The 27,119-nt window shown below is 45.4% G+C and overlaps 1 protein-coding gene across 1 annotated transcript; it reads left to right on the top strand.

Moving 5' to 3' along the window:
- The first annotated feature begins 600 nt into the window (after nucleotides 1-600).
- On the top strand, nucleotides 601-27,119 carry EGLN3 (egl-9 family hypoxia inducible factor 3). Its single transcript, XM_074909203.1, has 5 exons — nucleotides 601-1,380; nucleotides 22,516-22,635; nucleotides 24,549-24,685; nucleotides 25,375-25,448; nucleotides 26,756-27,119. Exons 1-5 carry the CDS (start codon nucleotides 1,024-1,026, stop codon nucleotides 26,791-26,793), a joined length of 726 nt encoding a protein of 241 aa, XP_074765304.1. The 5' UTR covers nucleotides 601-1,023; the 3' UTR covers nucleotides 26,794-27,119.

The raw sequence follows: 27,119 nt of genomic DNA, 5'->3' as shown, positions 1-27,119 counted from the left end.
AAGTTTGTCATGGCTTGACGACAGTCCGCGAGGTGCTTCCCGCCAGCAGAGCCAAACGACCTGGCGGCCGGGCCCCTTGGGGTAAATAGTCAGGGAAATACTATTTTATTAGATGAACCTTTTAAAAAACAGTGCGTTCCTGGCGCAGAAGCGCTGTACCTGCCGCCTAATGAAATATTTCCGTCTGGTGCTGAAACTGCGGGAGGCGGATATCAGAGGCGGCAGGAGAACCCCGGGGGGCATCGGCACACCTCACCTCACCTGGACTAGCCCAGCAGCCCCGGAGGCCCGGCGGGGCGGGGCAGGGTGCCGGTGCCCGCGGGGCCGGGGGGGCCGCGGCGCCGCCGACATGCGAGCGGAGAATTCCTCAATGGCGCTGGCCACGCCCACTGCCCGCGGAGGCGGGGCTCACCGGCCGGAGGCCACGCCCCCCGCGCGCACGTGTAGAAGCCCCCGACGCCGGTTCCCCGTGGGGCGGCCACGCCTCGCGGCAGCCGATTGGCTGCCTGGGCCGTGGTGGGCGGGGCGATGCGCGCCGCGCCGCGCCGGGTGGGCTCCTCCCACGTGCGGCGGCGCCGCGCGAGCGGGCGGCGGGGCGAGCACACATCCCGCACGTAGCCGGCGTATCCATCCGCGCGGCGCCGGCTGCCGCCTCCCCCAGAAACCGGGCGGGGGCTGCCGGGCGCCCCTCCCGCACGGCCCGGGGGTTCCCGCACCTGCTCGGGCGGCAGCAGCAGCGCGGGCTCCGGCAGCACCGCCGGGCCGCGGAGCGCGGCGCAGCCCAGCCCGCCGCGGCGAAAGTTTTGCCTCGCCTCGCCTCGCCTCGCCTCGCCTCGCCTCGCCTCGCCTCGCCTCGCCCAGCCCAGCCCAGCCCCGTGCCGTGCCGTGCCGTGCCGTGCCGTGCCGTGCCGTGCCGTGGCGGACCCCTTGCCCGGCTCGGTCTGGAGCCGGCGGCGGCTCGGTGGGCATCGCCTCCCGCCGCGGGCGCCGGCAGGGCAGCGGCGCTCCCGTCCCCGCCGCGCTATGCCGCTGGGGCACATCATGAGGCTCGACCTGGAGAGGATCGCCCTGGAGTACGTCGTGCCCTGCTTGCACGACATCGGCTTCTGCTACCTGGACAACTTCTTGGGGGAGGTGGTGGGGGACTGTGTGCTGGAGCGGGTGAAGCGGATGCACCGCGACGGCGAGCTGGCCGACGGGCAGCTGGCCGGCCCCAGCCGCGGTGTCGCCAAGCGGCACCTCCGCGGCGACCAGATCAAGTGGATCGGGGGCACGGAGGAGGGCTGCGAGGCCATCAACTTCCTCCTCACGCTGATAGACCGGCTGGTGATGTACTGCGGGAGCCGGCTCGGCAAGTACTACGTGAAGGAGCGATCCAAGGTAAGGGGCCGCGGGGCTCCGGCCCGCTCGCTCCCCCCTCACCCCCCTCCGGTAGCGGCTCCTGGCCGGACAGACCCGCCTCGCAGCTCTTGGTGGGGCCTTGCGGAAAGTTTCTAACACCCCTCCCCTCGCCCTCTCGTCCTCGCTGTCTTGCGGGTGGCTCGGGCAGCCCCTCCGGGATGTCTCCGCGGCACCGTCCGCTACGCAGGAGACGCCTGTCGCGGGCAGCCGCTCGCCAGCCCTGGCCGGCCGCTCGCCAGCCCTGGCTGGGTGCGGAGGTCTCGCTCAAAACGCGGCCGCGGGGCTGCCCGCTGCGGGTCCTTTGCCCCGCCAGTGCCGGCAGCGCTCCGGGGCTGCTCGCCGCGGTGCCCGTGGTGGGCCTTCGCCGGGCTTCCCGGTTGCCGGACCCCGGCCGGGCCCTTGCCTGTACCCCGGTGTGCCACCGGGGGCTACCTCGCAGCCCTCGCGGGGGCTGCAGTCGTCACCCCGCTTCCCGGCGGTGGGGACGGAGCCCGGCTGCACCCCGCGACTGGCTGCTGCGCGCCCCGGCTGCGGAGAGCGGGGACCGCCAACGCGGGACGTGCCAGCCAAAACAGTCTAGCTGTGAGCATGACTTCCCTTTAGAGGGGAGTTTCAGGTGGAGGGGAAACCTCCCGACCCCCTGCCTGCGCACGTACACGGCTCGGATCCGATTATTTGATTGTTTGCGCGCCTGTGATAGTGTTATCCAAACTACTTTTCATGCCAGCACCCTACAGCTGAAGAAGTTACTGTCTCTGCGTTGGGTATGTGGCACAGAATAAGGGATGCTCAATTTGGGCACAGCAGACTTTTTTTTTTTTAAGAGGAGAGTTGTGTTTTCTAAGTTTTCTTGCTCAGAAATGGAGAGGACACTTTTATTATAGGACATTTATATTATAGGCATCTTTCTCAATGAAGCTTATTTGTACTTGCAATGCCATTACTTCAGTTTGGGATAACTTTTCTTTCCTTTTTTGTTTTGCTGTGTCAAAGTGTACTGGCTTGTAACTAAGCTTGCTTTATTGTCCTGAACACTGAAAACATCCCCATTTCTTTATTTCTGACCTATATTATATAATATATAGCACATTCATCCACTTCTTTTAGAGATATGCCAGAAATAGAAACGATGAAACTTTTAAAAAATCAAAGAGTGAAAAGTTAGACTTTTCTTTTGGTCCTAACTTGCACTGAACTAAGGGGATGTGTGAGTGGTGCTGTGATTATTTTTTTCACAGAAGCCGAAGGAATCCTATGGTGGTGTTTACCAGTTGCTTGGGAACATCTTTAAATCTGTGTATGCACCCCCCTGCACACTTCCACACAGTGGTGGGAATAATAAAAGGTTGAAACACTGTTCCTGTGCTTAGCACTACTGAACTACTGATCCATCAGTTCACTTAAAGCTTGGGTAGTTTTTGTTTAAAATGTAAGTAGAGTGGATTTCACTTATTCCTGGTGTTAGGAGGTATAAATAACCATTCTGCTTTGGCATGCCTTTAAGGTCATCCTAGTTCCTTCTCTACGTGACTCCAGTTTGCCTGATGACTGGCTGAAAGTGCATTACTGCATTGCATTGCTGGCTACCTGTGGAGGGGGGAGAGGAACAGGGCCTTACATTAAAGTTGGACTGGAGTGAAAGGAGGCTTCCAGCATTTTTACAAGGTATTTGGAGAAGGAGTCAACTGAATGCATGAAGGTTATTGGCACCGGCTGGGGAAAAGGGTCTTTTGGGGAGTGACCTTGAGTTGTAGAGATGATTTTAAAACAGTTGTGGTGTTCTTGCAGTCATTTTTGCACAAATAGTAATAACAGAGTACAGAACTTGTTTTATAAATAGATACCAAGTTACTTGCTATCAAGTAACTTTTGGCCCTTGTGCTTTAGCGTGGAAGATGTCAGACTCCAAACAGCGCATGGAAGTGCTACGCAACAGTCCAGGACTGAAAGGGACTCAATATTGTTTGCAAAACTAAATGCAGGGGAAATTCCATAGAAATTAATATTAACCAATCCCCTTATTATAATATTAAGTACCATGGATATGTAAGGCCCTGGAATAGCAGCTGCCATCTGTAAGTGAGGTATGGGATGCCTTCAGCAGGAAGGTTATTTCTGTGACTAACCAACTGACTGTTGCAGTGCATGCAGATTCCCACATCACCTATGGACATTTCTCTTCCACCGTTAAACCTGCCCATTTTGCTTATCTTCTAAAGTCATGTGAATGCACACACAAGTGTATTTTTATTTGCTAGATTATACACATAAATGGATGCCCAGAAGACTTCCACAGCTTAATATTTCTAGGGACATGGGTTGTTTCTGTACTAAAAGTTCTTAGCTGGACACGTGCTGTTGTAATTTATTGGTTTGGGATATAGGTATTGGATGGAGCTACGAGTCCAGAGCAATTTGTTTAAAGTGTAAGCCTTTGGCTATGTGGTGACTCCTCTTGTCATGGAAACGAATCTATGTAATATCAGCCCCATCATTATTTAGAGGTTTATGTTTTTAAACCCATCTACAGCTGAAGTGCTGTAAGAAGGGGACAGGTTTGCTTAGTATATGAACTTCTGTCAGCTTACTGTCTACTTAGTGTGATGTGCTTCATGTTTTTGTAGCTATGCAAACATAAGAAGACAAGAACAAATTATGTCCAATAAAGGAAGCTTTCCTTGTAGCTGTATGAGAGAAATAAGTCAGGATTTTGCTGTTTCTAAATGAATTTCAACAGTATTACAGGAAAGTTAAGATTACATCGAAGAGAATGGACAGAGGTAAAGTTTTAAAAGGGTACTGGATACTCCTTAAGAGCGTTTAGTTGACATATGAGGGCTGATAATGAAATGTAATCTTTGCAGATCAGTGATCCAGATCTATCTCTGGAGTAAGTTGTATTTTTAAATATTAGCTGACATGGTTAAATGATCAAAATAACCAGAAAACCTTCTTCTAAAGGACTCTTCTGTTGACAGACCCAATATACTGCTTGTTGGCTTCTGCTTTCTCCTCAGCTAGAGTTTCCATTTTCTAGTAAAATAGTACAATGGTTCCCCATTTCTAGTAGGTAAATGGCTAAGTATATCACTGAGGCATTGCTGACCCGGGTTTGGTGGTCTCCTCAGACTGAGAAGACTTACATCCTTGTGCAGAGGGATGCTCTGGCCTGAGGACAGAGATCACTCTGGTTTTGAGGACCTGTTTCCAGTCTGCTGGAGCTTTGATGCTTGATGGAGAAAAGCTGGCAGGTAGTTGGTGCCAGGAAGCAAAGCTGCAGCTTGATCTGTGAGGCCAGTCACCTGGAGTGCCCCTGGGTCAGGTGATGCTCCGGGCACTCTGGGTGAAAGGGTGATGTGCTGCAGCTTCTGAGTCCTCAGGTCCCAAAGTCCCTTCTTGGGATTAGTTGGCGTTTGTGGGAGCTTGAGGGGGTGCCCTGTAGAAAAACCCCTATATTACAAATAAATAATTAAAAGCAACAACATTAGAAGAAAAAAAGACAGGGAAATATTCCAGAAGAGAAGCTATTTGAGAAGTTTCTCCTTCAAGACATGCAAGACATGTGAAATGCTTGTTTTTGTTTTGTGTTTTAAAATTTGGAAGCTGCAGATGTGCCAGGTGCTGTGGAGTTTGGGATATCCATCCCTTTGGCAGCCTCAGATGTTGCAGAACCTGGGGAGTCCTGGGCCCTGGACGTTCCTCGTTGCGGGAGGCAGGGGCCGGCGGCCAGCAGGAACTGGGTCGACTGGCCAGTGTGTGGAAACATAAAAGCTGCGTTTGCGGCAGGATGGCTGGGTAGCTCATCTGCTGCTGAGAGGCTGTGCCTATTCCCCCTTGCACGTTCTGTCTCTGCTGGTGAAGGGCAGCTCTCCCTGTGGCCAGGCAGGGTCCTAGTAATGGTGTGATGCTGTCACAACTGCTGCCTTGGGCCACCTCGGCTGAATCAGCACTTGACGTGCTGTGTTGGCCCCAGCGGGCGAGGGGTGGAAGGTACTTTGAACTGGCGTGGTTGTGCTCTGTGTGGACTCTGCACCCCGGTCCTGACAGCAATGTGTCCTGCTGTGAGTCACTGGTACCCTCTTGGGAGCCATCATGGGTTGAAAATCATGTCAGGGCTGCCTTTGGGGACCTTGAGCTTGTCTTGCATCTGCTGGACACCAGGAAGCCCTGCTGGTTAGAAAATCAGGCAAAAAGTCATAATCCTAAGAGTTTACCTCTGCTGAAGGAAGCCCACGACTGGTGTTTTTAGCTCAGAACTCAACTGCTTGCATTCAGGGTCAAGTATACGGCCTGAAGTTCAAAAAAATGTGCTTTCAATGTAAGATTAGTTAATTCACAAGTCCCTGAGGGATGCGAGCCCTCGTGAAATCTTGCTTCAAATTCTGTGTGGGCCTTTCACTTTTTTATGGTATGTTTTCTGCATTCTCCACTTGTAGCCACACCACCTCCCTGCTTACCACATCCTGGTGGGCTCTCTCTGACTGGCACAGGAGAAGCAGATCTCCTGTGGAGGCACTTCATGGCTAGAGAGCATTTCCTGAAAACCAGAGCAGGTCCTTCTGCCTGCCACACAATGGGGTGTTCTCAGGTAGGTTTTGAAACATGGGTCTGTCTAGCAGGTTGTTACCAAGATTTCTGTTCCTGAGGATTGGTGAAATGCAGGGGTTTTACTAAGTCCCTCATAACTCAGGTAATGAGGTGAGATATTTTTGCATTTATGTATGAAGAAAGAAAAGTTCTGTTCTACAGCGTTCAAATTCTATACAATTAAAACAGAGTGAAATGCTGCATTTTCTGATTTCAGGTGTGCTGTAAAGAGCAGGATAACTGAAAACTGGCTATAGAGCTGAAGGGCAATACTGCTTATAGACATGCACCGGTTTATTGTATATTACGAAGTATTTTTGATACTTGGTTAGCAGCATGCCTTGCAATTAGTTTACAATGGGAGGTCTGATGAATACCACCATCCAGAAGAAATATGCATGATTTCTTTTTCTTCTAATCAAATGCACATGTTCTGGCATAATGGTTAAGTTCAAATCTGTTCTTCTGGCTGGCTGCCGGTAGAGTCCAGAGCCACTGGAACTGTAAATACAACAGACAAGTCATTTTATGATATCAGACTGAGGAATTCAGCATTGGCACAGGTCCTAGAGTGGTTGCTTTGGCTCAGTGTCAAAGCTGATGTTTATATCTGTGTTTGTCAAGCAAGATTAGTTAGCCTGGTTAATTATACACAGGAATGTATAATTTTTACCTGACAATCAAAGCATGAAATGAATATAAACCTGGGCATACTAGCTCTTGTGGGTTTTTTTTGTCTTCATCAGATTATTCTCAATGACTTTTTGGAACTTTCAAGAGATACTTCTTCTCTGGAAGAAGCACTTGGGGAATCTTTCAGATCGCTTCTTCACCTAGCAGGGACAGGGTATTGCAGAAAATAGTATTTTACAGATAGCAGTGCACATATCTCTAAGTGGTTCAGAAGCATGGGATAGCCTCTATGGAATGGTGTTTGAGCTCATACTTTGGAGTTGAGGTTCCAAGCAGTTGAATTTGGTACTTGTTATGTATCATCTCTCAAGAACCTGACTGTAGTGCAGTAGACTTACTCCATGGTAGGCAGTGGAAGAAATGCACCGTCTTCAGTGTGCATTACACCAGAGCCTTTGACAGCCAGGTGCCTGCTGGTGGTGGTCCTTTCTCTCTCCTGTGGAGAAGTCTGTCACCACCCTGTCTTACACAGCATTAGGAGCCTGTCTTACACGGCATTAGGAGCCTGTCCATGTGCTTTACAGTCACAGTAGCAGAGAAAAGTAGAAGGTGGCTAATCCTGTAAGAAGGGAAATGTCTGAGCTCTCAGGCAATGTAAAGAGCAGAGTGATCTGTTTATCCTGAGTTTGTGCATGTGTTTGTGGCATCAGGGCAGGTTGTTTGGCTTCTTTTATATTGTCTGTAGTTTTGCAGTCAAGCAGTGCTTAATGAGTCTTATTAGGCTCTGGAGTTACACAGTGGTGACAAAGCACTGAAGTTTTCCACAATCTGTCCCATGCTGGTAGTGCATTTTCCTCAGTACTTTTTTTATCCATTGCCATGACTGTTCTGGTACCAGTCCTTCCCAGCACCACTACGTCAGCTCTTAAAGCCAGAGACTTGCAGTGGAAGCCCTACTGGTGTGCCTGCCAATATCCCTGTTACTTGCAAGCCCTAAGTAAATATGTGCCTCTCGGTTTGTTTTTGTATGAGGCTTTATTAAATGTCAGTGTAAACCTTCCAGAACTGTGTGGGGAGGGAAGGGACACTGTACTACAGGTGGCATTAATGCCTCTGGGTATGGGGAGTGTTTGTCCTTTGGCCTAGCAGGGGTGTGTACAGCATTGCAAGGCACAGTATCCTTGTGAGAGCCACCGGGAAAATGGCAAGATTCAGAGTTCAGTGCCCCTTCTTGCTGAGCTTGCATTTTGCAAGGGAGGGGAGCTTGTCCTTGCTATTAATATTTGTACACAGCCTTTTCCCAAGGTAATTATTAATGAATAATTCAGTTCATTACAGCTCACTGCTAATAACAGTATATGTTTAAATGGAGATGCATTGATGCTCATAACAGTGATGCAGGGCAGCATGTACACAGTAAAAGTGAACTTGTTTCTTTGCGTTAAGGATTCTAGCTGTTTTAATTCCAGTGTATTTGATTTTACAGTAAACTTCTTCCTTTGAGTTCCAAACTAATCTGGATGGTGGCTCAGTGTAATACAGCCTTACCCTGCGTGTTGCTTCCTGAGCAATTTGCTTCATTTAGTATGTGGAAACATCTTCTCCCTCCTCTTTCTCCTAGGCTGCATGGATTTTTTTTTTTTTTTCCTGTGGTGCTGGTGGTGGGGATGTTCAAGTGTCTGTGCTCCCTCAGCAATTCATTTCCATATGTAGAAGGGATGAGATAGGAGAAGATAAAACTATGATGACCCAAACGTGAATGCAGTTTTAATCAGATGAAATCCTGATGTTTGCTGAACAGACTTGACGTACTTGAAAGAGATCAATAATTTGATCAAATGTTTCAAGATGACTCTTACAAAGTGTTGGTTTTTTTTTTTTAGAGGTACTCACTTTTTAAAAAGTTTTCTCCAGCTTCACTGTTTCAATTGGATTGCCATTTCCTGTTGCATAATAGGTCAGGGGCAAGTGGTCCTTTGGCACCAACAGGCCACATAGTGCTCATCCATCTTGCAGTGGATGGCCTGTGAGAATGAGGAGGTCAGGAGGGGAAGTCTGCGAGTAAGTGTTGCCAGTTTTAGATTTATGGAGAAGGAGGATGTGTGCATACCAATTTGAGGGAATTTGAAGCCCTGGGTTGGATTTATCATGACTGTAATCCTTGTCATAAAGCTGAATACTGAAACAACGTTGTTAGAAAGCTGCCAGCAACACAAGACTCCCTAAGCTTCTGTGAAAGAGTTTTACTGGATTAGTAGAGGAGCTTTTGGGTAGAGGTGTTTTGGGAACTGCTTCTGGTACCTGTGTCTAGGGCAGCTGATGGCCCCTGTGGTGGGCTTCAGGGTGAATAACTGATGCATTTGCGCAGAACATGGAAGAGCTTAACAAAAGATTTTGATTGATGCATAGCATTACATAGCAATTTGTTTTAGACCTTTTACTGCTTTTCAAAGAAATGACGGAGTTGGTCAGAAAAGCAAGGTGGTGTCTCTAGCTGTTCAGGCAGTGAGGTGGAGGAAGAAAACGGATGGAGGCATGTGCCAAGTCGACTATCCATCTCCTGCTGTTTAAAGTATTCACAGGCATGTCATCCCGTCAGCACACCACTCCTGACTGCTCCTGCAGATGATTTGAAGAGAGCTCTAGCCCCATTTCCCCTCCATCACTCACTCACACATATGCATATACTATCTCTTGGTGACAGAAAGGAGCTTTTCCCTACAGTCATTTTTCTCTTGTCATTGTGTTTTGATAAGATTAGTAGACAAAGAAACTTAGTGCCACCACGCAAAGCACTTAATAGAAGGCAGTTGATCAAACTACTTGTTGCTCTGTTTTTTCACAAATAAAGTAACGCAAGAGATTTTGCTGACCATAATGGTTCCACAGAGGCTTACTCACTGTGCCACCAGCCACCCAGTTTAAAATGAATAGTATATGTTGCAGGAGTACAGCAGAGCACAGTATCTGCACAGAGTGGAAACAGTTTGTCCAAAGCTTTGTCAGCTGTAAATGGCAGGGTAGCCATGTCTTTTGCCAAACATCAGGGAATTATATCCTGCTTTGTAGGAAAAAGATAACAGTTTTAATTCTCATACATATCTAGTTCACATGAATCCTTTGGTCACAATAGACTTTTTTCTGTGCTTTCATTTTGGATGTGAAAATCCAAACAATAAATAGGTTTGCATTTTTCTTGTCTGTAAGTCATAGTAATAATAATAAATCATTGCTTGTGTCTGTCTTGTACTGTAATTTTTTATACAAATTGATAAGGCAAGTATTTTTAAAGTTTTGGCCCCAGGTCAGCAGTTCACTTAAGTACTTTTTTTAAAGACTCTTTCAAATCAATGGGACTGAAGCACAACCTTTGGTACTTGGCTTAGACTATGCTAGAATGTTTAGAAAACTTCAGGAAAAGTTGAAGTGATTTCTTGTGCTGTTCCCAGTCTTTGTCTACACCTTGTCTTAGATTTGAAATATGGGGCATCTTTTACATGGTGTCTTGGGAGGGGGCAAGGAGCCTTACTTGACAGAAGTTGTAGATAGAAGTTACAATTTTTATCTAACCTTTGCAATTGACTGTCTTTGTGGCAAACCTGTCTTATACCATTAACAGTAGCAGTTATTCTAGTAATGCATACAGGGAGATAGGTGCTAGTCAGTGCAGGCTGGGGAATGCTGCTCTGAATGGGAAAAGCTTGGGGTGCAGGGTGCTGTTGGACAGGGGCACTGAGACTGTGGGACTGTGGATGCTGGCATGGAGCTTCCCAGCTGCTCTGGCGCTCCAGGGAGTAACTTGCACAGGGCTCCTCGCTGAACCATGCAGGTAGAAAAAAAATGCAGAACCAGGGGAATTTGGGAGAGGAAATAACTGGAGGAAAAAAAAAGGAGGGGGGGGGGGGAGTGTCAATTAGTCCTCAACTTGTCTGTAACTAGGTTGTTAACAGTCTTAGAATGTTGTGCTTGCTGCTGAAGACTGTGTAATTACACCTTCCCCTTCTCATTTCCTACAGGGAATTTGGTAGAAGTGGAAAAAAGGAGAAGCTTCACTGTAAATGCTCTAACATGTCCTGCTGTTAAGACTTACAAACCATGGCATATGACTGGATGTGCATGAACAGAACGGAGTCCCCCAGGATGTATCGATAACTCTGTTCTTTACAGTATTCACCAGCGTTTCCACTTCCCTAAATTAACTTGTCCTCTGTCTTCCATTGTCTGTGGAGCATGTGCATGGTGTCTCTGAAGCAGGCCAACAGGAAGGGTCACTGCCTGGTTAACTGTTTTACAGACTTCCTCTTCACAGAGGAGCATTAAGAGGATTTGCAAACGCTGGCCCTCATTGCCAAATTTGCTATAATTCAACATCTGATGGTGGTCAAAGACTGAAGTGTCAAAGTTGTGCATTTTACCATTATATTTCTCAATGCATAACTTGCTGCCTAACAGGTCACCCAAAGGCTCAGTGCCAGACTGACACTTGGTGATAATTTCTTGGCAAGGATGAAAATGTAGTTGACTTGGGGATTTTTTGTTTGCAACTGAAATATATTTTTTTTTTCTTTCTTAGTTTACCTTTGTCTTTGCTGGCACTTGGTTAAAAGCCTTATTTACTGCTTACCCTCCACAGAAGCTATTGCTGCTAATTTTGAGCTGTATTAGTTCAGTGTCTTGGCTGCAGTTAGGGAAGGTGCTGGCTGTGCCAGTGGTGACCATAGCTATGGACAGACATAGTACCTACTTCACGCCCACACCTAAATATTAATTTATACCCCTGTAGCTCTGTCTCGCCACCACACACCTGTCCTGCCTTGCCCCTCTGTGTTTTCCACTGCAGAGAAGCACTTGCGCCCCACACCTCTAGCAAAGCCAGTTGCAGCCCCCTCACCAAGGGGGTTCTTAACCCTCTTGCCACAGCCTGTCATGCCTGTGCAGCCACCATCTCTCCTCTCCATCCCAGGAAACAGGAGAGACTGAGGGATGAGAGCTGATTCCTCTGGCTGCCCAGCTGGCCGGCATCCTGGGAGAGCAGCCCCTGTCCAACCTCCAGCTTGGCTCAGTCCTGGCTGCCCCTGCCGTGGCTCTGAGTACATGCTGCTCTTGTCACACTGGCTGCCAGAGAGGAAAGGTTTTGGAGAGGAAGAGGAAAAAGGAGGGAACAGAGCCAGAAAGACCACTCCAGGCTTTCTGCATCCTCAGGAAACATCCTGAACCCACGCCAGAGAGACCACCTCCCAGCTCAACAGTTGCTGTACTTCCTGCAAAAACCACCTTAACTGCCGAAGAAAATTACTACTTTAAGACCCAGTCCCGAACTGGAGAAACCTCCCAAGGGCCGTTGCTGCAGTGAGTTGGGGGGGGATGGCCGGGTCAGGCTCCAGAGGGGACTGCAGCGACGCAGAGCAGCGGGCCGGAACGCCGAGGCATGGCTGTGTCAGTGTGCGGGGCCGCTGCCCCGGCCCCAGGGTCGAAGCCCGCGGCAGCGGCCACAATGCAGCCAGCTTGTAGGGTTGATCTCTTCTGTCAGGTGGTGGCAGCATAAATCCGTGGGAGAGGCTTGACCAGTGGAAAAAGGGAAGTGGGAAATTGGGAACTCAGCAGCCAGTGTTCACATTTGCAGTGTGATGCTCCACAGCTGTTTAGGACCAGACTTCCTTGCCTATGCTATCTGAGTTGAGAGCTTTAGTGAATAACTTTAAGATGTGCAAATGTAAGGCTGGAGCTCAATTTGTTGTGTGCCTGTGTTTATGCATGCTTTCTTCAGAGTTGCCTAGTTTCTGTCTACGCACATCTTACTGGTCCAAGTACCAACCGTGTAGATGGTGGGGAGGGCAGGCACTGCAATACTTAGAAGGATTTACTCTTTTTTTTTTACTAATACTTTTTTTTTTATTGCCTAACCTTAGAACGTATGTATAGTTACAGTATTACAAAATTGCCTTGAATCCAAATAGCTTGTTTCCTGAGTGGAAAGATGTTGTGTCACTGTATACACATCCATCCCCTTTCATTGCATCCACACTGGAGAGATTGCACAGTTGTAATGTACACGTGTAATCAGAGCAGTACAACTTTATGTACAGGCACAGCCTTAGAGGTAAAGACTACATGTGTTGTTTAAGCACAGGAGAAATTATTTCTGATGGTAATTTAGTATAGGTAATTTCAATGAGTTTTATCCATAAATATTCATTTACACAAAATCCAGTGCAGGAATAAAGGTACTGTTAACTAGTCAAGGTCCTCTGAAAAGGTGGGGGGGGAGCAAAAGATGGGGGTGGGGTGAGTGAGATGGCTTCCTTCCAAAGTTAACATAGGAGATAACTGGTCTCATCAATTAGCCTTAATTTGGTGCTACTGCTGTGATAACAAACACTTGAGAACGGTTCATCTCTCTGTTTATGTAGCACAATAATGTCTTAGCAGCTACAGAAGCCCAGACGGCTCTGACAGTTTTGGGAGGACCCTTGAGGCATATTTGGGGTACCCGCCAAGTGTGACAGCACTAGTGAACCCTGCCTTCCTGTCTGGCGGTGGAGAGAGACTTTCAACGAGCCAAAGGAAAACATCTCCCTGGTATGGTGCTGCCTCTGCTGTGGTGGGAGCATGCGAGGCCATGAGAGGTGTGGTGGCCCCGAGGAGGGACTATACTGCACAGCTGTGCCCTCCCTGTCCCCTCAGCACTTCTGTTTTGAGGTGGTGGCTTGTCACCTCTCTGCCTGTGGGCTCCTGGGGCAGCCCCCTGCGAGTCTTCAAAGTGAAATGCTCATGGGAGGCGTTTGGGGTGCTATCTACCATGCGTGAGCTGATAGGTCTTGTGGGCAGCATTGCTCACTTGCATTGGGCCACAGGCTAAAAATAAATGAATAATTAATTGTGCAAAAAGGCATGCTGGCCAGCCTGGGCAACTTCGACACCAGCAAAACACAGTTTGCCTGTGTTGTGGCTGTCTTTCCTGACCTTTATTAATGCACTAAGAACATCAGAATACGTAGAGTTCTTTAAATGTTGCAGGAGAAAGAAGGTGTAATCCTCTGGGTGATTAGAAGCAGAATTGAGAAGGTTTTAAGCACCGACAAAGAATGAAAGGCTGGAATATTTAAGGAACTATGAAATTATCTTTCTACCGCACAGATGAGGATACTCTGCAGAGGATGTCTGTGCTGGTTACCATGCCTTTATTCCCCGCTGAGAACCAAAACATACAGGGACGGTCCTTACAGATTTCCTTAATGAGCCTGCACTTACTTACGAATTTGCTTTTCTGCGGGGGTGGTGCTTGTCACCGTGTCCCCCGGGACTCATTACAGGGGACGCTTTCTCTCTCTGCATTGATTGCTCGGGATGCTTTCTCGTTAGTGTAGCTCGTCCAGGTTTGGCTCTTGGGGGAGAGGAGGGGACTGAAAGAGTTTTCTGGATGATGAAAGAGGGTTTCAAGAACAGGCAAAAATAATCCTAAAATTTAATTAAACAGTGTTTGTGTGGTTTGTTTTTGGTTTTGTTTTTTTTGTTTTGTTTTTGTTTGGTTTTGGGTTTTTTAAGTGTGGGAAATAAGCGTGTGTGCCTGTGTGTGTGCAGCAGGAGGGGGAGGCAGACCAGTAAGAACCAGAACAGTGAAGTGCCTTGAGCGCCTGTGTGCTGCAAGCTTGGGCTTCCCCCTCTTTTTCCCTCCACAGCCTCTCTGTGAAGTGTCCTCTGGAGTAAAGTTTGCGTTTGATCGCCGATGGCCTCACGCTCCGCACGTAGCACTGTCGTTAAGCCATCATCGCCCTGGCCTGAAGCCAGCGCTCCCCGGCGCAGGGCCGGGCGGGCTTTCTGAACTGACACAGCCTTTATTGATACATTGATGCACTGCGCATGTTTACAGCTGCTAATTGGCGACTTAATCTGAATATCCTTGACTGAACTAATTCACTGGCAATAACCTTTTAAATTTCGGGTCCTGCCGTGATGGTATGCCAGCTCTTCACAGCACGCTAATCTCTTCCGCAACTGTACTGTGTCTGTGTGTGTGCAAGGCACGACGATCCGAGTAATGCTGCAGCCTAAAATGTAGTTTTAGGTCAGGGGAGGATGTAAAATAAAAATCTTACCCGATTTTATCATTGAGAAGCACTGGGAACTGAAGAAAAGTGTTAATTGACATACATGAAGAAATACATAGATTAAACAAACATACAAGGCAAGAGGTTAATCCTTTTAATTATTAGAAGAGACAGAGATGCTCGCTACAAGGACAGTTGTGATCCTAGGGAAATTTTAGGTTTGTTTCCTTAAATTTCATTATTCTGCTTCCTCCTGGCTGTGCCCAGAGGCTAAACACAGAGAATTTGGGAGGTGGTGTGAAAGCAAAAGGTGTTATTTTACTTGGCTGCCTGATACTCCTTTGTCCAGGAAACACAGGTCAGATTTCTGTCCTTGGAAGCCTGGAGAACTTCTCCTTCAGTTGGGTCCTTTTACAGTTCCCTGAATTGCCTCTTCACTTTAGGGTCACAGGGAGTATCCAGTAACCGGGACAGCTCAACAAAACTCAGCACTGTCTGCAAAGCTTGGTTTGCAAATGCTCCCCGTTCTCTTTGCAGTCACAGATGGCTGCCACTGACACAAGGCATGGCTGTTCCATGCCTTCCCACTTCACAGCAGCACTGCCCTGGCAGCCAGCTTGAACTTGAAGGGCATCCAGAATTATCTCTTAAGTGGGTGTTCTTCTAAAAAAAGAAATAAAAAATAGTCACAAGCTGAAGCTGTCTTTCATATTAATAGGACTCTTCGAGCCATGAAAACTAAATTTTGTTGCCAATCATTAGAAAAGCTTCCTAAAAGCTTCCCCATTGCAGATTAATTTAATAGGGAGCTCATTTTTAAAGCAGCATCAGTCTGTAAGGAAGCTAGATCTCAGACAGATTCCATAAGATTTGAAAGCTTATTAGGGGCTCCTTGAGCTACCACTGGATAACATGACAGTCATCAATGGCTGTGTAGCATGGAGGTAATCCATGAACAGAGCTTTCATGGGTAGTTCTTTGTTTCTACCCTTAGTTCTAGAAGAATTTTAATAAGCAGGAACAGCTTTCCATCTTATGGTAATTAGAATATTATCAAGTAATAATAGCCTTTTGGCTTATCTTTGCATCTTTTCCCTGCAGATGAGAGCAGTAGTCTTTCCCACAATTCCCACTTTCAGGCTATTCCTCAAAAATTCTCCAAAATGTGCCTCTATGTACCAGGAAAAAATAGTCAAACTACAATGGTGCACGTGAAAGACCAAATAAAATAAAATGCTTCCAGTTCTTGCAAGATATGAATCTGATGATCAAGATCACATACATTCAGGGAGAAGCACGTACCAGACCACCTGTCTAAAAAGCTATCCATGGAAACAGGATTTCTGTACGCTTGTAAGTACTTGCCCAGAAGGAAAAGTATTAAAAGAAAAAAATGTGTTGATGGGCATCATAAAACCAGTATTGTGCTCCTGAGATGAGAAATTTTGAGAATGAATGTATTTTCATTTGTGTGGCTGCATCTCTGGCCATAGAAATGTCTTCTCTGTTCTTCTGAAATTTTTGGGGTTGTTGATATGATACAAAGGTAAGGAGTAAAAGTAGCTGTGATCGTGTCAATCTGTCCAAGATACAGTGCTCCAGAGATGAGTTGCCTACTGGTACAGGGTTCTATCAGTCTTTCATATCTTGTTTTCCATGGCTCATTTGGCCCTTCAGTAGATACTTGTCAACTGCATCCAAGGTGTCTTTGTTGTGTAGGACTACTTCTGCACATTACTGAAGGAAGTATTCAGCAAACTGTGCTTGTAGCCGAGTTTGTAGCGTTTGATCTGCTTTGTGTTTAATGAAAGAAAGTAACTATGCCAGGGTTTTTACTGTTATTTCTGTTGGCTTTTTTGCTTTTTTGATGTCTTCCATATGGTTTTGGTTTAGACCTCAATATGAAGAAGAAAGTTGAAGTGAAAAGGTGCAGGTGTCTTGCCATGCCAAATTATAGGACTTTCCCCAGTGTTTCTTAATTTCTAAAACCAGGGTCTTTCCTCACACCGCTTTTCCTGCCTCTTGTCTCCACCTGTGAGCAAGCAGCTGATCAAGGAGGAGGTGGCTAGGTTTAGCTTCATAAATCCAACAGCGCTTTGATTGAAGACTGATAATCAAGTTATGGGTGAGGAAATGAAGTACCGGTTTCTCGTGCAATACTGCCACTGAAGCCCATTTCGTGTTTTGCATGACTGAAGTGATCGGGGTTTCACCCCCCTCCTTGGAATTGGTGATTCCCATTCCAACTGGCACAGAGCTAATGTCTCTGACTTTTTTGGTGTTTTAACATCATTTTCTTCCCTCTGTTCCCTCCTGTCTCTACAGAGTATTAAATCAGACCAATTTTCCTAGTTCATGCTCCAGTATAGCAACGGAGTGTTTTAACTTTAATAAATTCAAACAAACTAATATTTAATAATGTTTATGAATATTTTATTCTTAACCATTATGAGCTATGTGGTAGAAAACACTTGGGTGCAATTGGGTGCAACAAGAAAGTACTTAAGAAACACCCCGTTGTGCCTGTGTGTCAGACAAGCCTCAACTGAGAATCTCTTGTCTTTGATCATGAAATGTCAGACTACTTATGCTCTTTTAATGTAGAGCATGTTCCGTGCCTTCCCCTTTCTGGCTGTACAGACTCTGTGCGTCTACAAGCTAAAATCAGGTTGAGTACAATGTGCACTCAGACCTCAGTCAATCAAGTGAATCCTGGTAGTCCTCATTTCCTAAAGTCTGGTCGGATGATTTTTGTTTGCACTCGAGAGTTCAGGACTGAGAACCACATATTGGACTGAAATTTGGAGGTGTGCAGTCAAATAAAAATGTAACTGAAAGCTGCAGTAGCTATAGCACTGTTAATTTTTATTAATACCTTGGTTTTCTAGAAAACCATCATAGTGATATTGTAGATCAGTATTGCTTTGTGTCTGTGTAGTACCTTTCATCTAACAGACTTTACAAGTAATTTCTGAATTTATCTATTTGATGTGCAAGCTGTACACAGAGATGATCTACACTAGGGATCAAAAATAGCAGCCGTTCAACAATATACAGGACAAAACTGGTACTGAAAATGGAAGAGCATATTGTGGAGTCTTTAGCTTAATCTGCAAGGGCAGTTGGTGTTGACAGGATAGAATTACGCAGGTCAGAATTTTCTCCACTGGTTGCAAAGGTCATACTAGTTCTGAGAGGAAAATACAGGATCAGTATAGAGTTACAATACCACCTATACAGTATGCACTAGGGGTATACTGGGGCCCTGGCTTAGTGTTAGCAGGCATGGAGAGCATCTCCTCCTGACCTACTGTCATCACTGCTTCCTATTCAGCAGTGGTCATTTCCATTTACAAGTGTCTTCTAGCTGAGTCTCTGAAGCATTTTTTTCCAAGTATTGGTCCACTCCAGTGCTGCTTATTTAATGCAATGTAATAGAATGATGCTTCACAGCATGGTCCTGGCTATCAGCTAAGATAATTTGTTTTTCCCCTTGCTAGAAGCACTGAGAGGCAGGGAAAAATCCTCTCTATGGAACTGTTTTGTGTTTTTTTATCTGCCTCCAAACATTGCTGGTGTCTTGCAGTTTGACTTGCAGATTTCTCTGGCTGACTTTAGTGTAATACTTAAACCGAATGATGAATAACTTATTTTTGCAAGCTTCTGTGCAGTGCAGAATTTGCTGATGATTCCTGGCTCCTTACTAAAGCTGGTAATTACTGCTTGTTTAACTGGTGGTTGATTTGCACCCTCTTGGGAAACCTAACATCTCTAAAAATGACAGTGTAGAAGCTGCAGTCTTGATGATTTGCTTTTCATTTTCCAAGTTTTTAGGCTTTAATTTATGACTGTCGGCTAGACCACCAGGGCATTGGTCTTCAAACTATGGGGGGTGTGTGTGTCTGCGAAGTCGTGCATCTGTATATCAGAGTTTTTAACTGTTCAGACAAACTCATCTATTTTAACCTAAAATAAGGGGAGGTGGTGTTGCTGCAATCTGCCGTGAGTGCTTCCACTGGGAAGTTAAAGCCAAGTAACAGCCATTATAATGGATTGTATTGCAAAAAAAAAGTTAGGTACATTCCTGCTCATTACTGCCTGCTATAGTTAGTTTAGGTTTGGAGTTGCTTAATGAAGGGAGATGCTTCCAAAAATGGAATTTTCTCTGGACACAATAGCTGAAAGTTTAGGAAACATTTTCACTGACATTCCACTTGCTCACCTGGTAAATGGTTTATTATGATCCAGCCTCTGGCTTTTGTAGCTAGCCCGTGCACTGAACTGGCAAATACCAGTGTTCACCAATTACCTAAATTAAGTCTGGGTCTTGCATCTCATCTCATATTTATTGTTTGCTTTAAATGAATCCAAAAGTAGTGCTAACAGCTGGAATCCCTGCTGAGGCCAGCTTCATGTGCTCTGGAGCTGCTCCAGCCAGTGCTCTGATAAAGCTTGATATCATTTCAACAGGCTCTAGGAGAACCAGAATGATTTCCCTTCATTGTTTAAAGTTTCATTCAAATATTTGCCATGTCAGGAAAAAGGATATTTCACTTCTGCTTTTCTCCCTTCATTGCTGCTACTATAAAACTTTTTCTCTTTTTTTTTTTTTTTTTTTTTTGTTTGTTTTCTTAAAGTTAAAATAAAGTGTGGCTTTTGGATTCTGTGGGAATTGTTTTACTCTTTATCCCCAGTGACTCTGTGCTTTGCAGTTGTAAAAGGTGCATGCTGTATATAAATAAATAATGCATCAATGTCTCAGAGTCAAAGCACACTTTCTGCTAAAGTAACATATTACGTGGGGGAGGCCAGGGAAAACTCTGGCCTTCTGCCCAGATTTCAGTAGTAAGCAAAGCACCTAAATCCCTCTAAAGATCTGGCCTGCAGTCTGTTATTCTTCAGCAGCTTTTTGATTGTGGCATTAAAAAATAGTAATATTGGATTGATTTTCCAGGCAGTTCAGTAATCTTGGAGTAATGTCTGCTCTTCAAAGAGAGACTTCCCTAAGGCCCCCATAATTTTGTGGTGTACATCGACTTAAAAACGAGGTATTATCGGTCAACAAAGTTTTATTCCCACTGTGCATCATCCCTCTGGTACGATCAGCAGAGCTGTGCCGCGCCAGGCCTCGCGCTGGTGCAGGCGAACAGTGCTCTCCTGGCACAGCCCTCCTCCCTGCCCAGCTGCTGGAATCGCTACCCCCTCTCCTCTGCGCTCTCAGCTCCCAGGGTCACCTTCCCCAGTGTATGAGAGTCAGGTTTAGCAAAGAGTTACTATCTTAATTGTTTGGCCTAATTCAGGTCACTATGGGATGGGTGAAGGGTGCACCCACGTGAGCTGCTGCGCTAGCAGCTGGGATGGGGGATGCACGAAGTGGGGTGTCCTCCCCAGTGAGAGTACAGTTCTCTCAGAGCATTTGTACATTGCAGGTGCAGCTTATGCTCCTAACAAACTTGTTTCCAGGGCTGGGCTGTAGGCTGGCCCTTACTGCTTTTACCAGGCTGATAGTGAAATGTAAGTTCAGCTGTGGAGCTGTTCATGTAACAGCAGAATGACAACAGAGCAGACAGGACCTACAGCATCTAGTCAGCTGCCAGGTGTGATGGAAGAGGGTTTATTACTTGGAATTAAAGGTACTCACTGTTGTTCAGCACAATCTCCTGCCCCTGCAGGCCACCAGCCCCCAAGCAGCTGGGGCCTGAGGTGTCAGGGTGAGGAGCAGGCTCTGGTGGCTTACTGCTGCCTGCAGGTACTGGTGCTTGTGGGGAGGAAGGAAATTCATACATGACTGGAAATGCAGAGCAGTATTTTTGCAGATGTATTTGCACACCTGTCCTAAATGGCTGACTCCTGAGAATAGATTTTGTTCTTGGTAGCAGAGGGTCCAAGGGATCCACGATGCTGGGTGTGGTAACTTCAGTGCTGGTCTTTGCTGGCACAATAAAATTACTTTTGTGATTAAAGCAACATGTGCTATACTCTAGCTGGTCATGTGTTCCATGAGAACAGCATGGCTTTAGTATGTGCTTGGAAGCAGAAAATACGACCTCTGGGGTTCCTAGATAAAAATTTCAATTGCTCTTAGTAAAGCCTATACTGTCAATCTTCAGTGATATCAACTGTGCTTGGGCAGGTTACTGGAGGCAGGTCATGCAAGTGGTGCACAATCACATCCTCCTTCAGTGGGACAAGCATGTACAATATTCTTGTATCCAGAGTTAGGATGTTGTGGTCTGGAAGGATGGAAAACTAGATGGATGAAAAACTTGTCGGATGGTTGAGCTTGGAGGGTGATGGGTCATCAGTTGTATTATACCTAGAGGCTGGTAACAAATGGAGCACTGCAGGGTTCTCTCATGGGACTGACCTGTATCAGTAGCCCAACGCAGATGGCAGAGTGCACTCTCATCAAGTGTGATGACACTAAACTGAGAGGGACCAGTCGATGCACTTGAGGGCAGAGCTGCCACCGAAAGGGAGCTAGACGGACTGGAGGAACAGGCCAACAGAAACTTTATGAAAATAAACATGGGCAAATGCAAAGTCCTACCCCTGGAAAGGAATAGCCCCTTGCAGCAGTACAGGCTGGGGAGCAGCTCTGCTCCCAGGGGAGCCTGGGGACTCTGGTGGTCTTGGTGGGCAGTGAGCTGAACATCGGCCTGCAGTATGCCCATGCACAACAGCATCTAGGGCACCACAGGAGCATAGCATGTAGATCAAGGGGAGTGATTATCGCCCTCTCCTCAGTCCTGGGGAAACCACATCTGGATACTGGGTCCAGTTTTCCAACCAAACTTAGCCCATCATCTCCCATCACTTTTGTTGCAATACTGGCAAGCAGTGAAAGGAGATGTCATAGGAGTGAGAACAAGACTTATATAGCTACAGCATTACTGGAGTAAACTCTGTGGAAGGCGACTGGTATCACTACCAAATAGTCCCAATAGTGAAGAAGTAACTCTGAGACAAAGATCTGATTCCCCACCAGCAGCCTCTCACCTGCTCCTCCCTGCATCCTACTTAAGCTGCTAATGGTGTCAACACAAGTTTAATATGTTTTTGCTTTAAAAACCCTTTTAAGACCTGTTGACTGTCATGTGGATTGGAGTAGTTCATGTTAGGCTTATCTCATCATTCAAGGTGAAATTTAAACAAACCGTGAATTAAGCGATTATATCAGCAAGTCTGGAGATGATCAAAGAGAGGAGTAAGCTTCTGAAAGCTGTTTGGTTAGTTCTGTGGCTCAGTCCATGAAAGCAAACATGTACTGCCCTGTGCAAACACAGCACAAAGGAGTTGCAGATTTTTGCAGACTTTGCTCTATGGACTTTTACCCACACCTCCTGGGGACCTTCACTTTGTGTTGGACCATGGGGTTGTATATGACAGGAATTGGAAGATATGAATAGAGGAGGATGGTGGTAGTAAGGCATGACACCCTGTCTTTGTACTTTAATTATGACTGGCAAATCAGTTTTGCAATGACTGCTCATCTTTAGAAACCCAAGCAAGCTTCAGCTGAAACTGCCTCAAAGTCACGTAGCTTGTAGAGAACAATAAGCTTGTACTGTACATACCAGTGTTTTAGTTAATTCAGGTTTTTTTCCTCCTACTTCAGTGTGTATCTTGTGAAATATGAAGGGTATTTATTTCCAGTCTGGAATTTCACACTGGCTGGCATATCTAGTGAAAGAAGCTTTGTGCAAAGATACCTTCTGGAGGTGTCTGCTGTAGGTTTGGGATTGATCATCTGAAAAATACTGAGCCAAAGGAAGGATGCTTAGCAAAGAAAAACTGAAGGTGGGCATCTTGGAGAATTTATTTTTTAACAATTTTTATCTTTCAGGCTATGGTCGCTTGCTATCCTGGAAATGGAACTGGGTATGTTCGTCATGTGGACAATCCAAATGGTGACGGGCGCTGCATCACCTGTATTTATTACCTGAATAAGAACTGGGACTCCAAGGTGAGTACGCCACAGGGCTGAGGCAGAACATGAAGGAAAAACTACTTCAGAACCAGAACTTTGGAGCTGTCATTTGCTTCTGTGAACTCTGATGAACTTTTGAACAGTTGGTCCATTATTTATCTCTACATTTATTTTCTTGGTGTTTATGGCAACCCTTTGGAAGTAAGAATCTGAACTGTTTCCTTAGCATTCTCTCTCCCGTCCCACACACATACTGTTTTGTTGCTGTAGGATAAAGCTTCTAAGCACAGGGCTGCTTGCTCTTAAGCTTTGTTTAGAGGAAAGAGCAACATAGCACTAGAAAGAAAAACATAATCCACTAAAGTGGATTCTGGGAGCAGAATAAAATGACAGTCTGAATTTGGGACTTCAGCGTTCTTGACACTGTTCCTTCAGGCTAATCTACAGAAGATCTTCAGGCAGTTGCCTTAGTTTTCTTACTTATGAACTGATGGGTCTTAATAAGAGGAATGAGCACATGGCTTGGTTTGGCATCTCCATCTTTGACTCTACCAGTGGGTCTTGTGACAGGATGGTGCTCTTGTTTCTCTGCCTGCATTACTACAAGGCAATAAAGTCAGCCTTGAATTTACCATACCTTTAAGTTAAAAACAAAATAAGGGTTTGCAGAATTGCAGGATGTCCCTTTACACTTCTGTTTTCATAATGCAGCACAAACCATTCACGTGAATTATCTATTGAAATTTGCCTGGTGTTTTTTCTGCCTCTCTAACCTGTCTTTCCACTTTAGGTGGATGCTTTTTAAGCACACATAAATGCTATGAGCCCTCAAAAGTGAGTTCAGATTTAGAGGCAATGCCACTGAAAAATGCACTGTTGGAGAAAAACACATTGCTTTATGGAGGGTAGGACAGTGAAACATCTCAATGTAATAAAATGAAGGAGGAGATGTGGGCAGAAATGCAAATATCTAATTTATTTTGCGCGCTGCGCTCTTATTCTAATAGTGAGGAAGCAACAAGTGGACACTAAGCTAACTGAAATCCAGGACACTGGTGGAGATATTACGTGGGTGTGATGGTAATTTTAGGCAAATGTATGCCGGAGGAGGTGCAATATAACCATGCTGGCCTTTGAAAGTAACCATGTTGCTTTAAGCCTGACCTAATAGTTTCTTACTGAGATTTGCGTGCCATGTGGAGGTACTAAGTCAGGTCAGTGTTGGGGTGATACCGTCTTCCCTGCACTCTGTGGTGCAGCCTCCAAAGCCTGCAAAGAGCCCCCTCCCAGCACCAGGGAGAAGGCAGAGTTCATCTGCATCTTTTGAAGTTTCTACAGTGTGTGCAGATCACTGGACTTTTTCCCTGAAACTCATGGCAGGTGGAAAGAGAAATGATGTGGTAGAGAAACCAGGCCATGTCACAGGTAAAGAAAAGGCTGGCTGGGAGATACAATGCATTTGTGAGAAGTTTATTACAAATCCAACAATAGAACACATTTCAGTCTTTCCAGGGTGTAAAGGTTAACTCCTGTATGATCAGATGCAGGCTCTGAAATACCATGAGCAGAATCTAGGAATTGCTGGGAAGAGAGTCTGATCTCAGGCTGATCAGGTGGAGCAGCTTTTCCTGCCTTGTGGTATTCACTGGTTCTAGAGATGTGACTGGGGGCTCAGAAGTTTCCCAGTGTTTCTTACAGGGCTAGTGTTATCTTTATCATGGTTCATTTACTTTAGTCGGATGTTTATGCTGAAACATTACAAACTGGTTGGGAAAATGGAGGTGGCTAGGAGATTTGGTATATGGTTTTCCTTGTTGTCATGTAGCTATCTTGGTTACCATTAGATGTTTATTTGCCATTTGAGTGCTGAGGAGGGAGAAAGAGGTCATTGTTTGTATGAATCTGTGGATGTTTATATGTGTAAAAAGCAACCTTTCCTTTTCTTTCAGCTGCATGGTGGAATTCTTCGGATATTCCCAGAAGGAAAGTCCTATGTAGCAGATGTTGAGCCAATTTTTGACCGATTACTTTTTTTTTGGTCAGATCGAAGGAACCCACATGAAGTCCAGCCTTCTTATGCAACCAGGTAAGCAGCATATTTGGTATTGATATTTGGTCAGGAAAAGACAAAGCATCTCTTCTACCAATACTTGTATCTAAAATTAATGGCCATCGTGCATTTGTTTAAATACACATGTGCATAAAAGATAGCTAGATTTTGTGTGGATTTTCTGTTTTTGAGTCATTGGGAATTCTCTCATCAAATGAGGAAGAACAAGCTTGAATGATAACTTGCCTTGTGTGATGGAAAAAAAGCCCCTTTTACCATTGACAGGAGAAATCTTCCAAGCCGGGCATAGCTGTTTAGCTAGGAGATGCTGTATTATACTTTTGCCCTTGTAACACTATAGGGATTCTTGGGGCTACAATCTGTCAACAGGCTACGAAAAGCTGATGTGACGCAGGGCAACCCCCAAGCTGCCTACAGGCATTCTAGAACAGAAAAACATGCAAAGGTCTGTAAGCTACTTTTGCCCTCTGTTACCAGGGGCTGTGCACCCTTTCATGCCTCCAAGCAGAAATTCTCACCTACATTTCTATCTTACTTGATAAAATACACATTTAAAAGACTGTCTATAAAGATGTGTCATTTGCATCTTATTTTTAATCTACTAATCCAGTTTTATTTTTTTGCTTTCTCCATAAGTGTAAAACTCCAGGGTTCTATTTTAATAGCAAAAGCTGAAGCAAACAGAAGATTTCTTTCTTTTATAGATATGCCATGACCGTGTGGTATTTTGATGCCGAAGAAAGAGCAGAAGCCAAAAAAAAGTTCAGGAACTTAACTGGTATGATTCTTTTAAAAGTGTTCACCAGAAAGAATTTAATGCATTTTGATATTTCTAAAGTCAGAGACAGACTGCGAATAACTCTGTAGCTAGATGGGTATGACATTAATTTTTAGAAAGCTTTTTCATCTCTAATCACTAGTCAATTATTTTATGCAAAGTGGAGAAGTTGTGACAGAATGGCCTCAGTGTCCTTGGTGAGCATGATGGGGAACATGGGAGAGCTGGTTTCCTAATTTCTCTCCTGAATGGCTGCTGAGATTTTGCCCTACTCTAGGTGGCTAGTCACTGGGAGTCTTTATGCTCTTCTTTTGTTATTTGGGAAGTATATTTTGTCTCCTCCAAACCTGTTTATCACAAAGTTGTGAGACTTAAACAGTTTCATGTTCTCTAAATGTTCTGGCTGAATACAGTTTGTATTCTGCATTAATGAAGAGCAGTTGGGGCCTGCAGTAATGCAAAAGATTTTGTCTTTAATTTACAAGTAATTTCTGAGTGGGGATATTCATAATGACCTTGGAATCTATAGACTGAGCTGGAAAGAAACTAAGTTTAGATAAGTGCATCTTTTGGCAGGCAATTGCTAGAGTAATTGTGATTGTGGTGCACTTGAAGAGCTACCTGTATTCAGCTTGGTCTTACAGAGATGTTTGTGTAGAAGTCCGGAAAGAGGTGACCCCAGCTTTCCTAACAGCAGCCACACTGCCTGCTACTGTAGTAATGGCGTATGAGTAATGCACTGAGTTGTCCAGATGTGCTTCGACCGTCTACCTGGGGCCATGCTTGAAGGTTTGCTGTTTGGAGCAGTTTAAGATCTGGTCTTCAGGGACTGCCTCAGGCGGTTCCTTAAAATACAGTGTGGAGAGAATTTGTCTTAAAATGTGTGCTATGCAGCTGGGGACCAGCAAAGTCATCATTAGTCAAAGGTTTTTCAGAACAGACTGTTGTCATCTCTGTAGCTGATATGCAAAGCAAATACTGGCTCCAGCCTTTAAAGGGATTGTGAACAAGGGGCCAAGGGTGGGGGGAAAAGTATCACAGATCTGGTGTCTGAAAGTTTATTGGGCTACTTAAATACTGTGTGAGTCTTCTTCAGTTTCAACAGGCAAATGTAAAAACCTTGGTATGACTATCTCATTAACATGCTGTGGATTCATAGAGCATTTCAGTCCATGTAGTGAATTCTGAAATGGAAAGTGCTGTCCACTGAAAACAAACTAACTTTATTATGTTTTTTGAGTTTTCAGATGAATGCTGTCATAACCCTTTGGCTTAACTACCTCTCCTTTTTTATCTTTTCAATGTAGACGCAAGGAAGAGAGAAGCACCCCTTAATGAAGACTAACCAACTGTTCCTGAACTCTTTGTGAGGAAATAAGATTCCCAAAGATGACTTCCATTTCCAGTGAACAAGGGCAAATTCTTGTTATGCACAAGAAGGCACTGGTGGTGTCTAGTATGTGCATCTTATATTGATGGTACTTAAGGCAGCCTCCTGTCATGCCTGCATCTGGCAGAAGGAACACTTGTTTTCTCTTTGCCTTTTGCTGGAAAAAGTAACCAGGGTTAAAAAAAATAAAATCACTAAGCCTAGTGGTAGTGGCTCAGCCAACTGGCTTTTGATCACTCTTGTAACCAAGATAATGGTCATTGGAACTAGTGGTAAAAACC

This window comes from Athene noctua, chromosome 6 (genome assembly GCF_965140245.1).
Source record: "Athene noctua chromosome 6, bAthNoc1.hap1.1, whole genome shotgun sequence".
NCBI lineage: Eukaryota > Metazoa > Chordata > Aves > Strigiformes > Strigidae > Athene > Athene noctua.
Note: the sequence above shows the minus strand (reverse complement) of the source record. Positions and strands in the feature narration are given on the sequence as shown.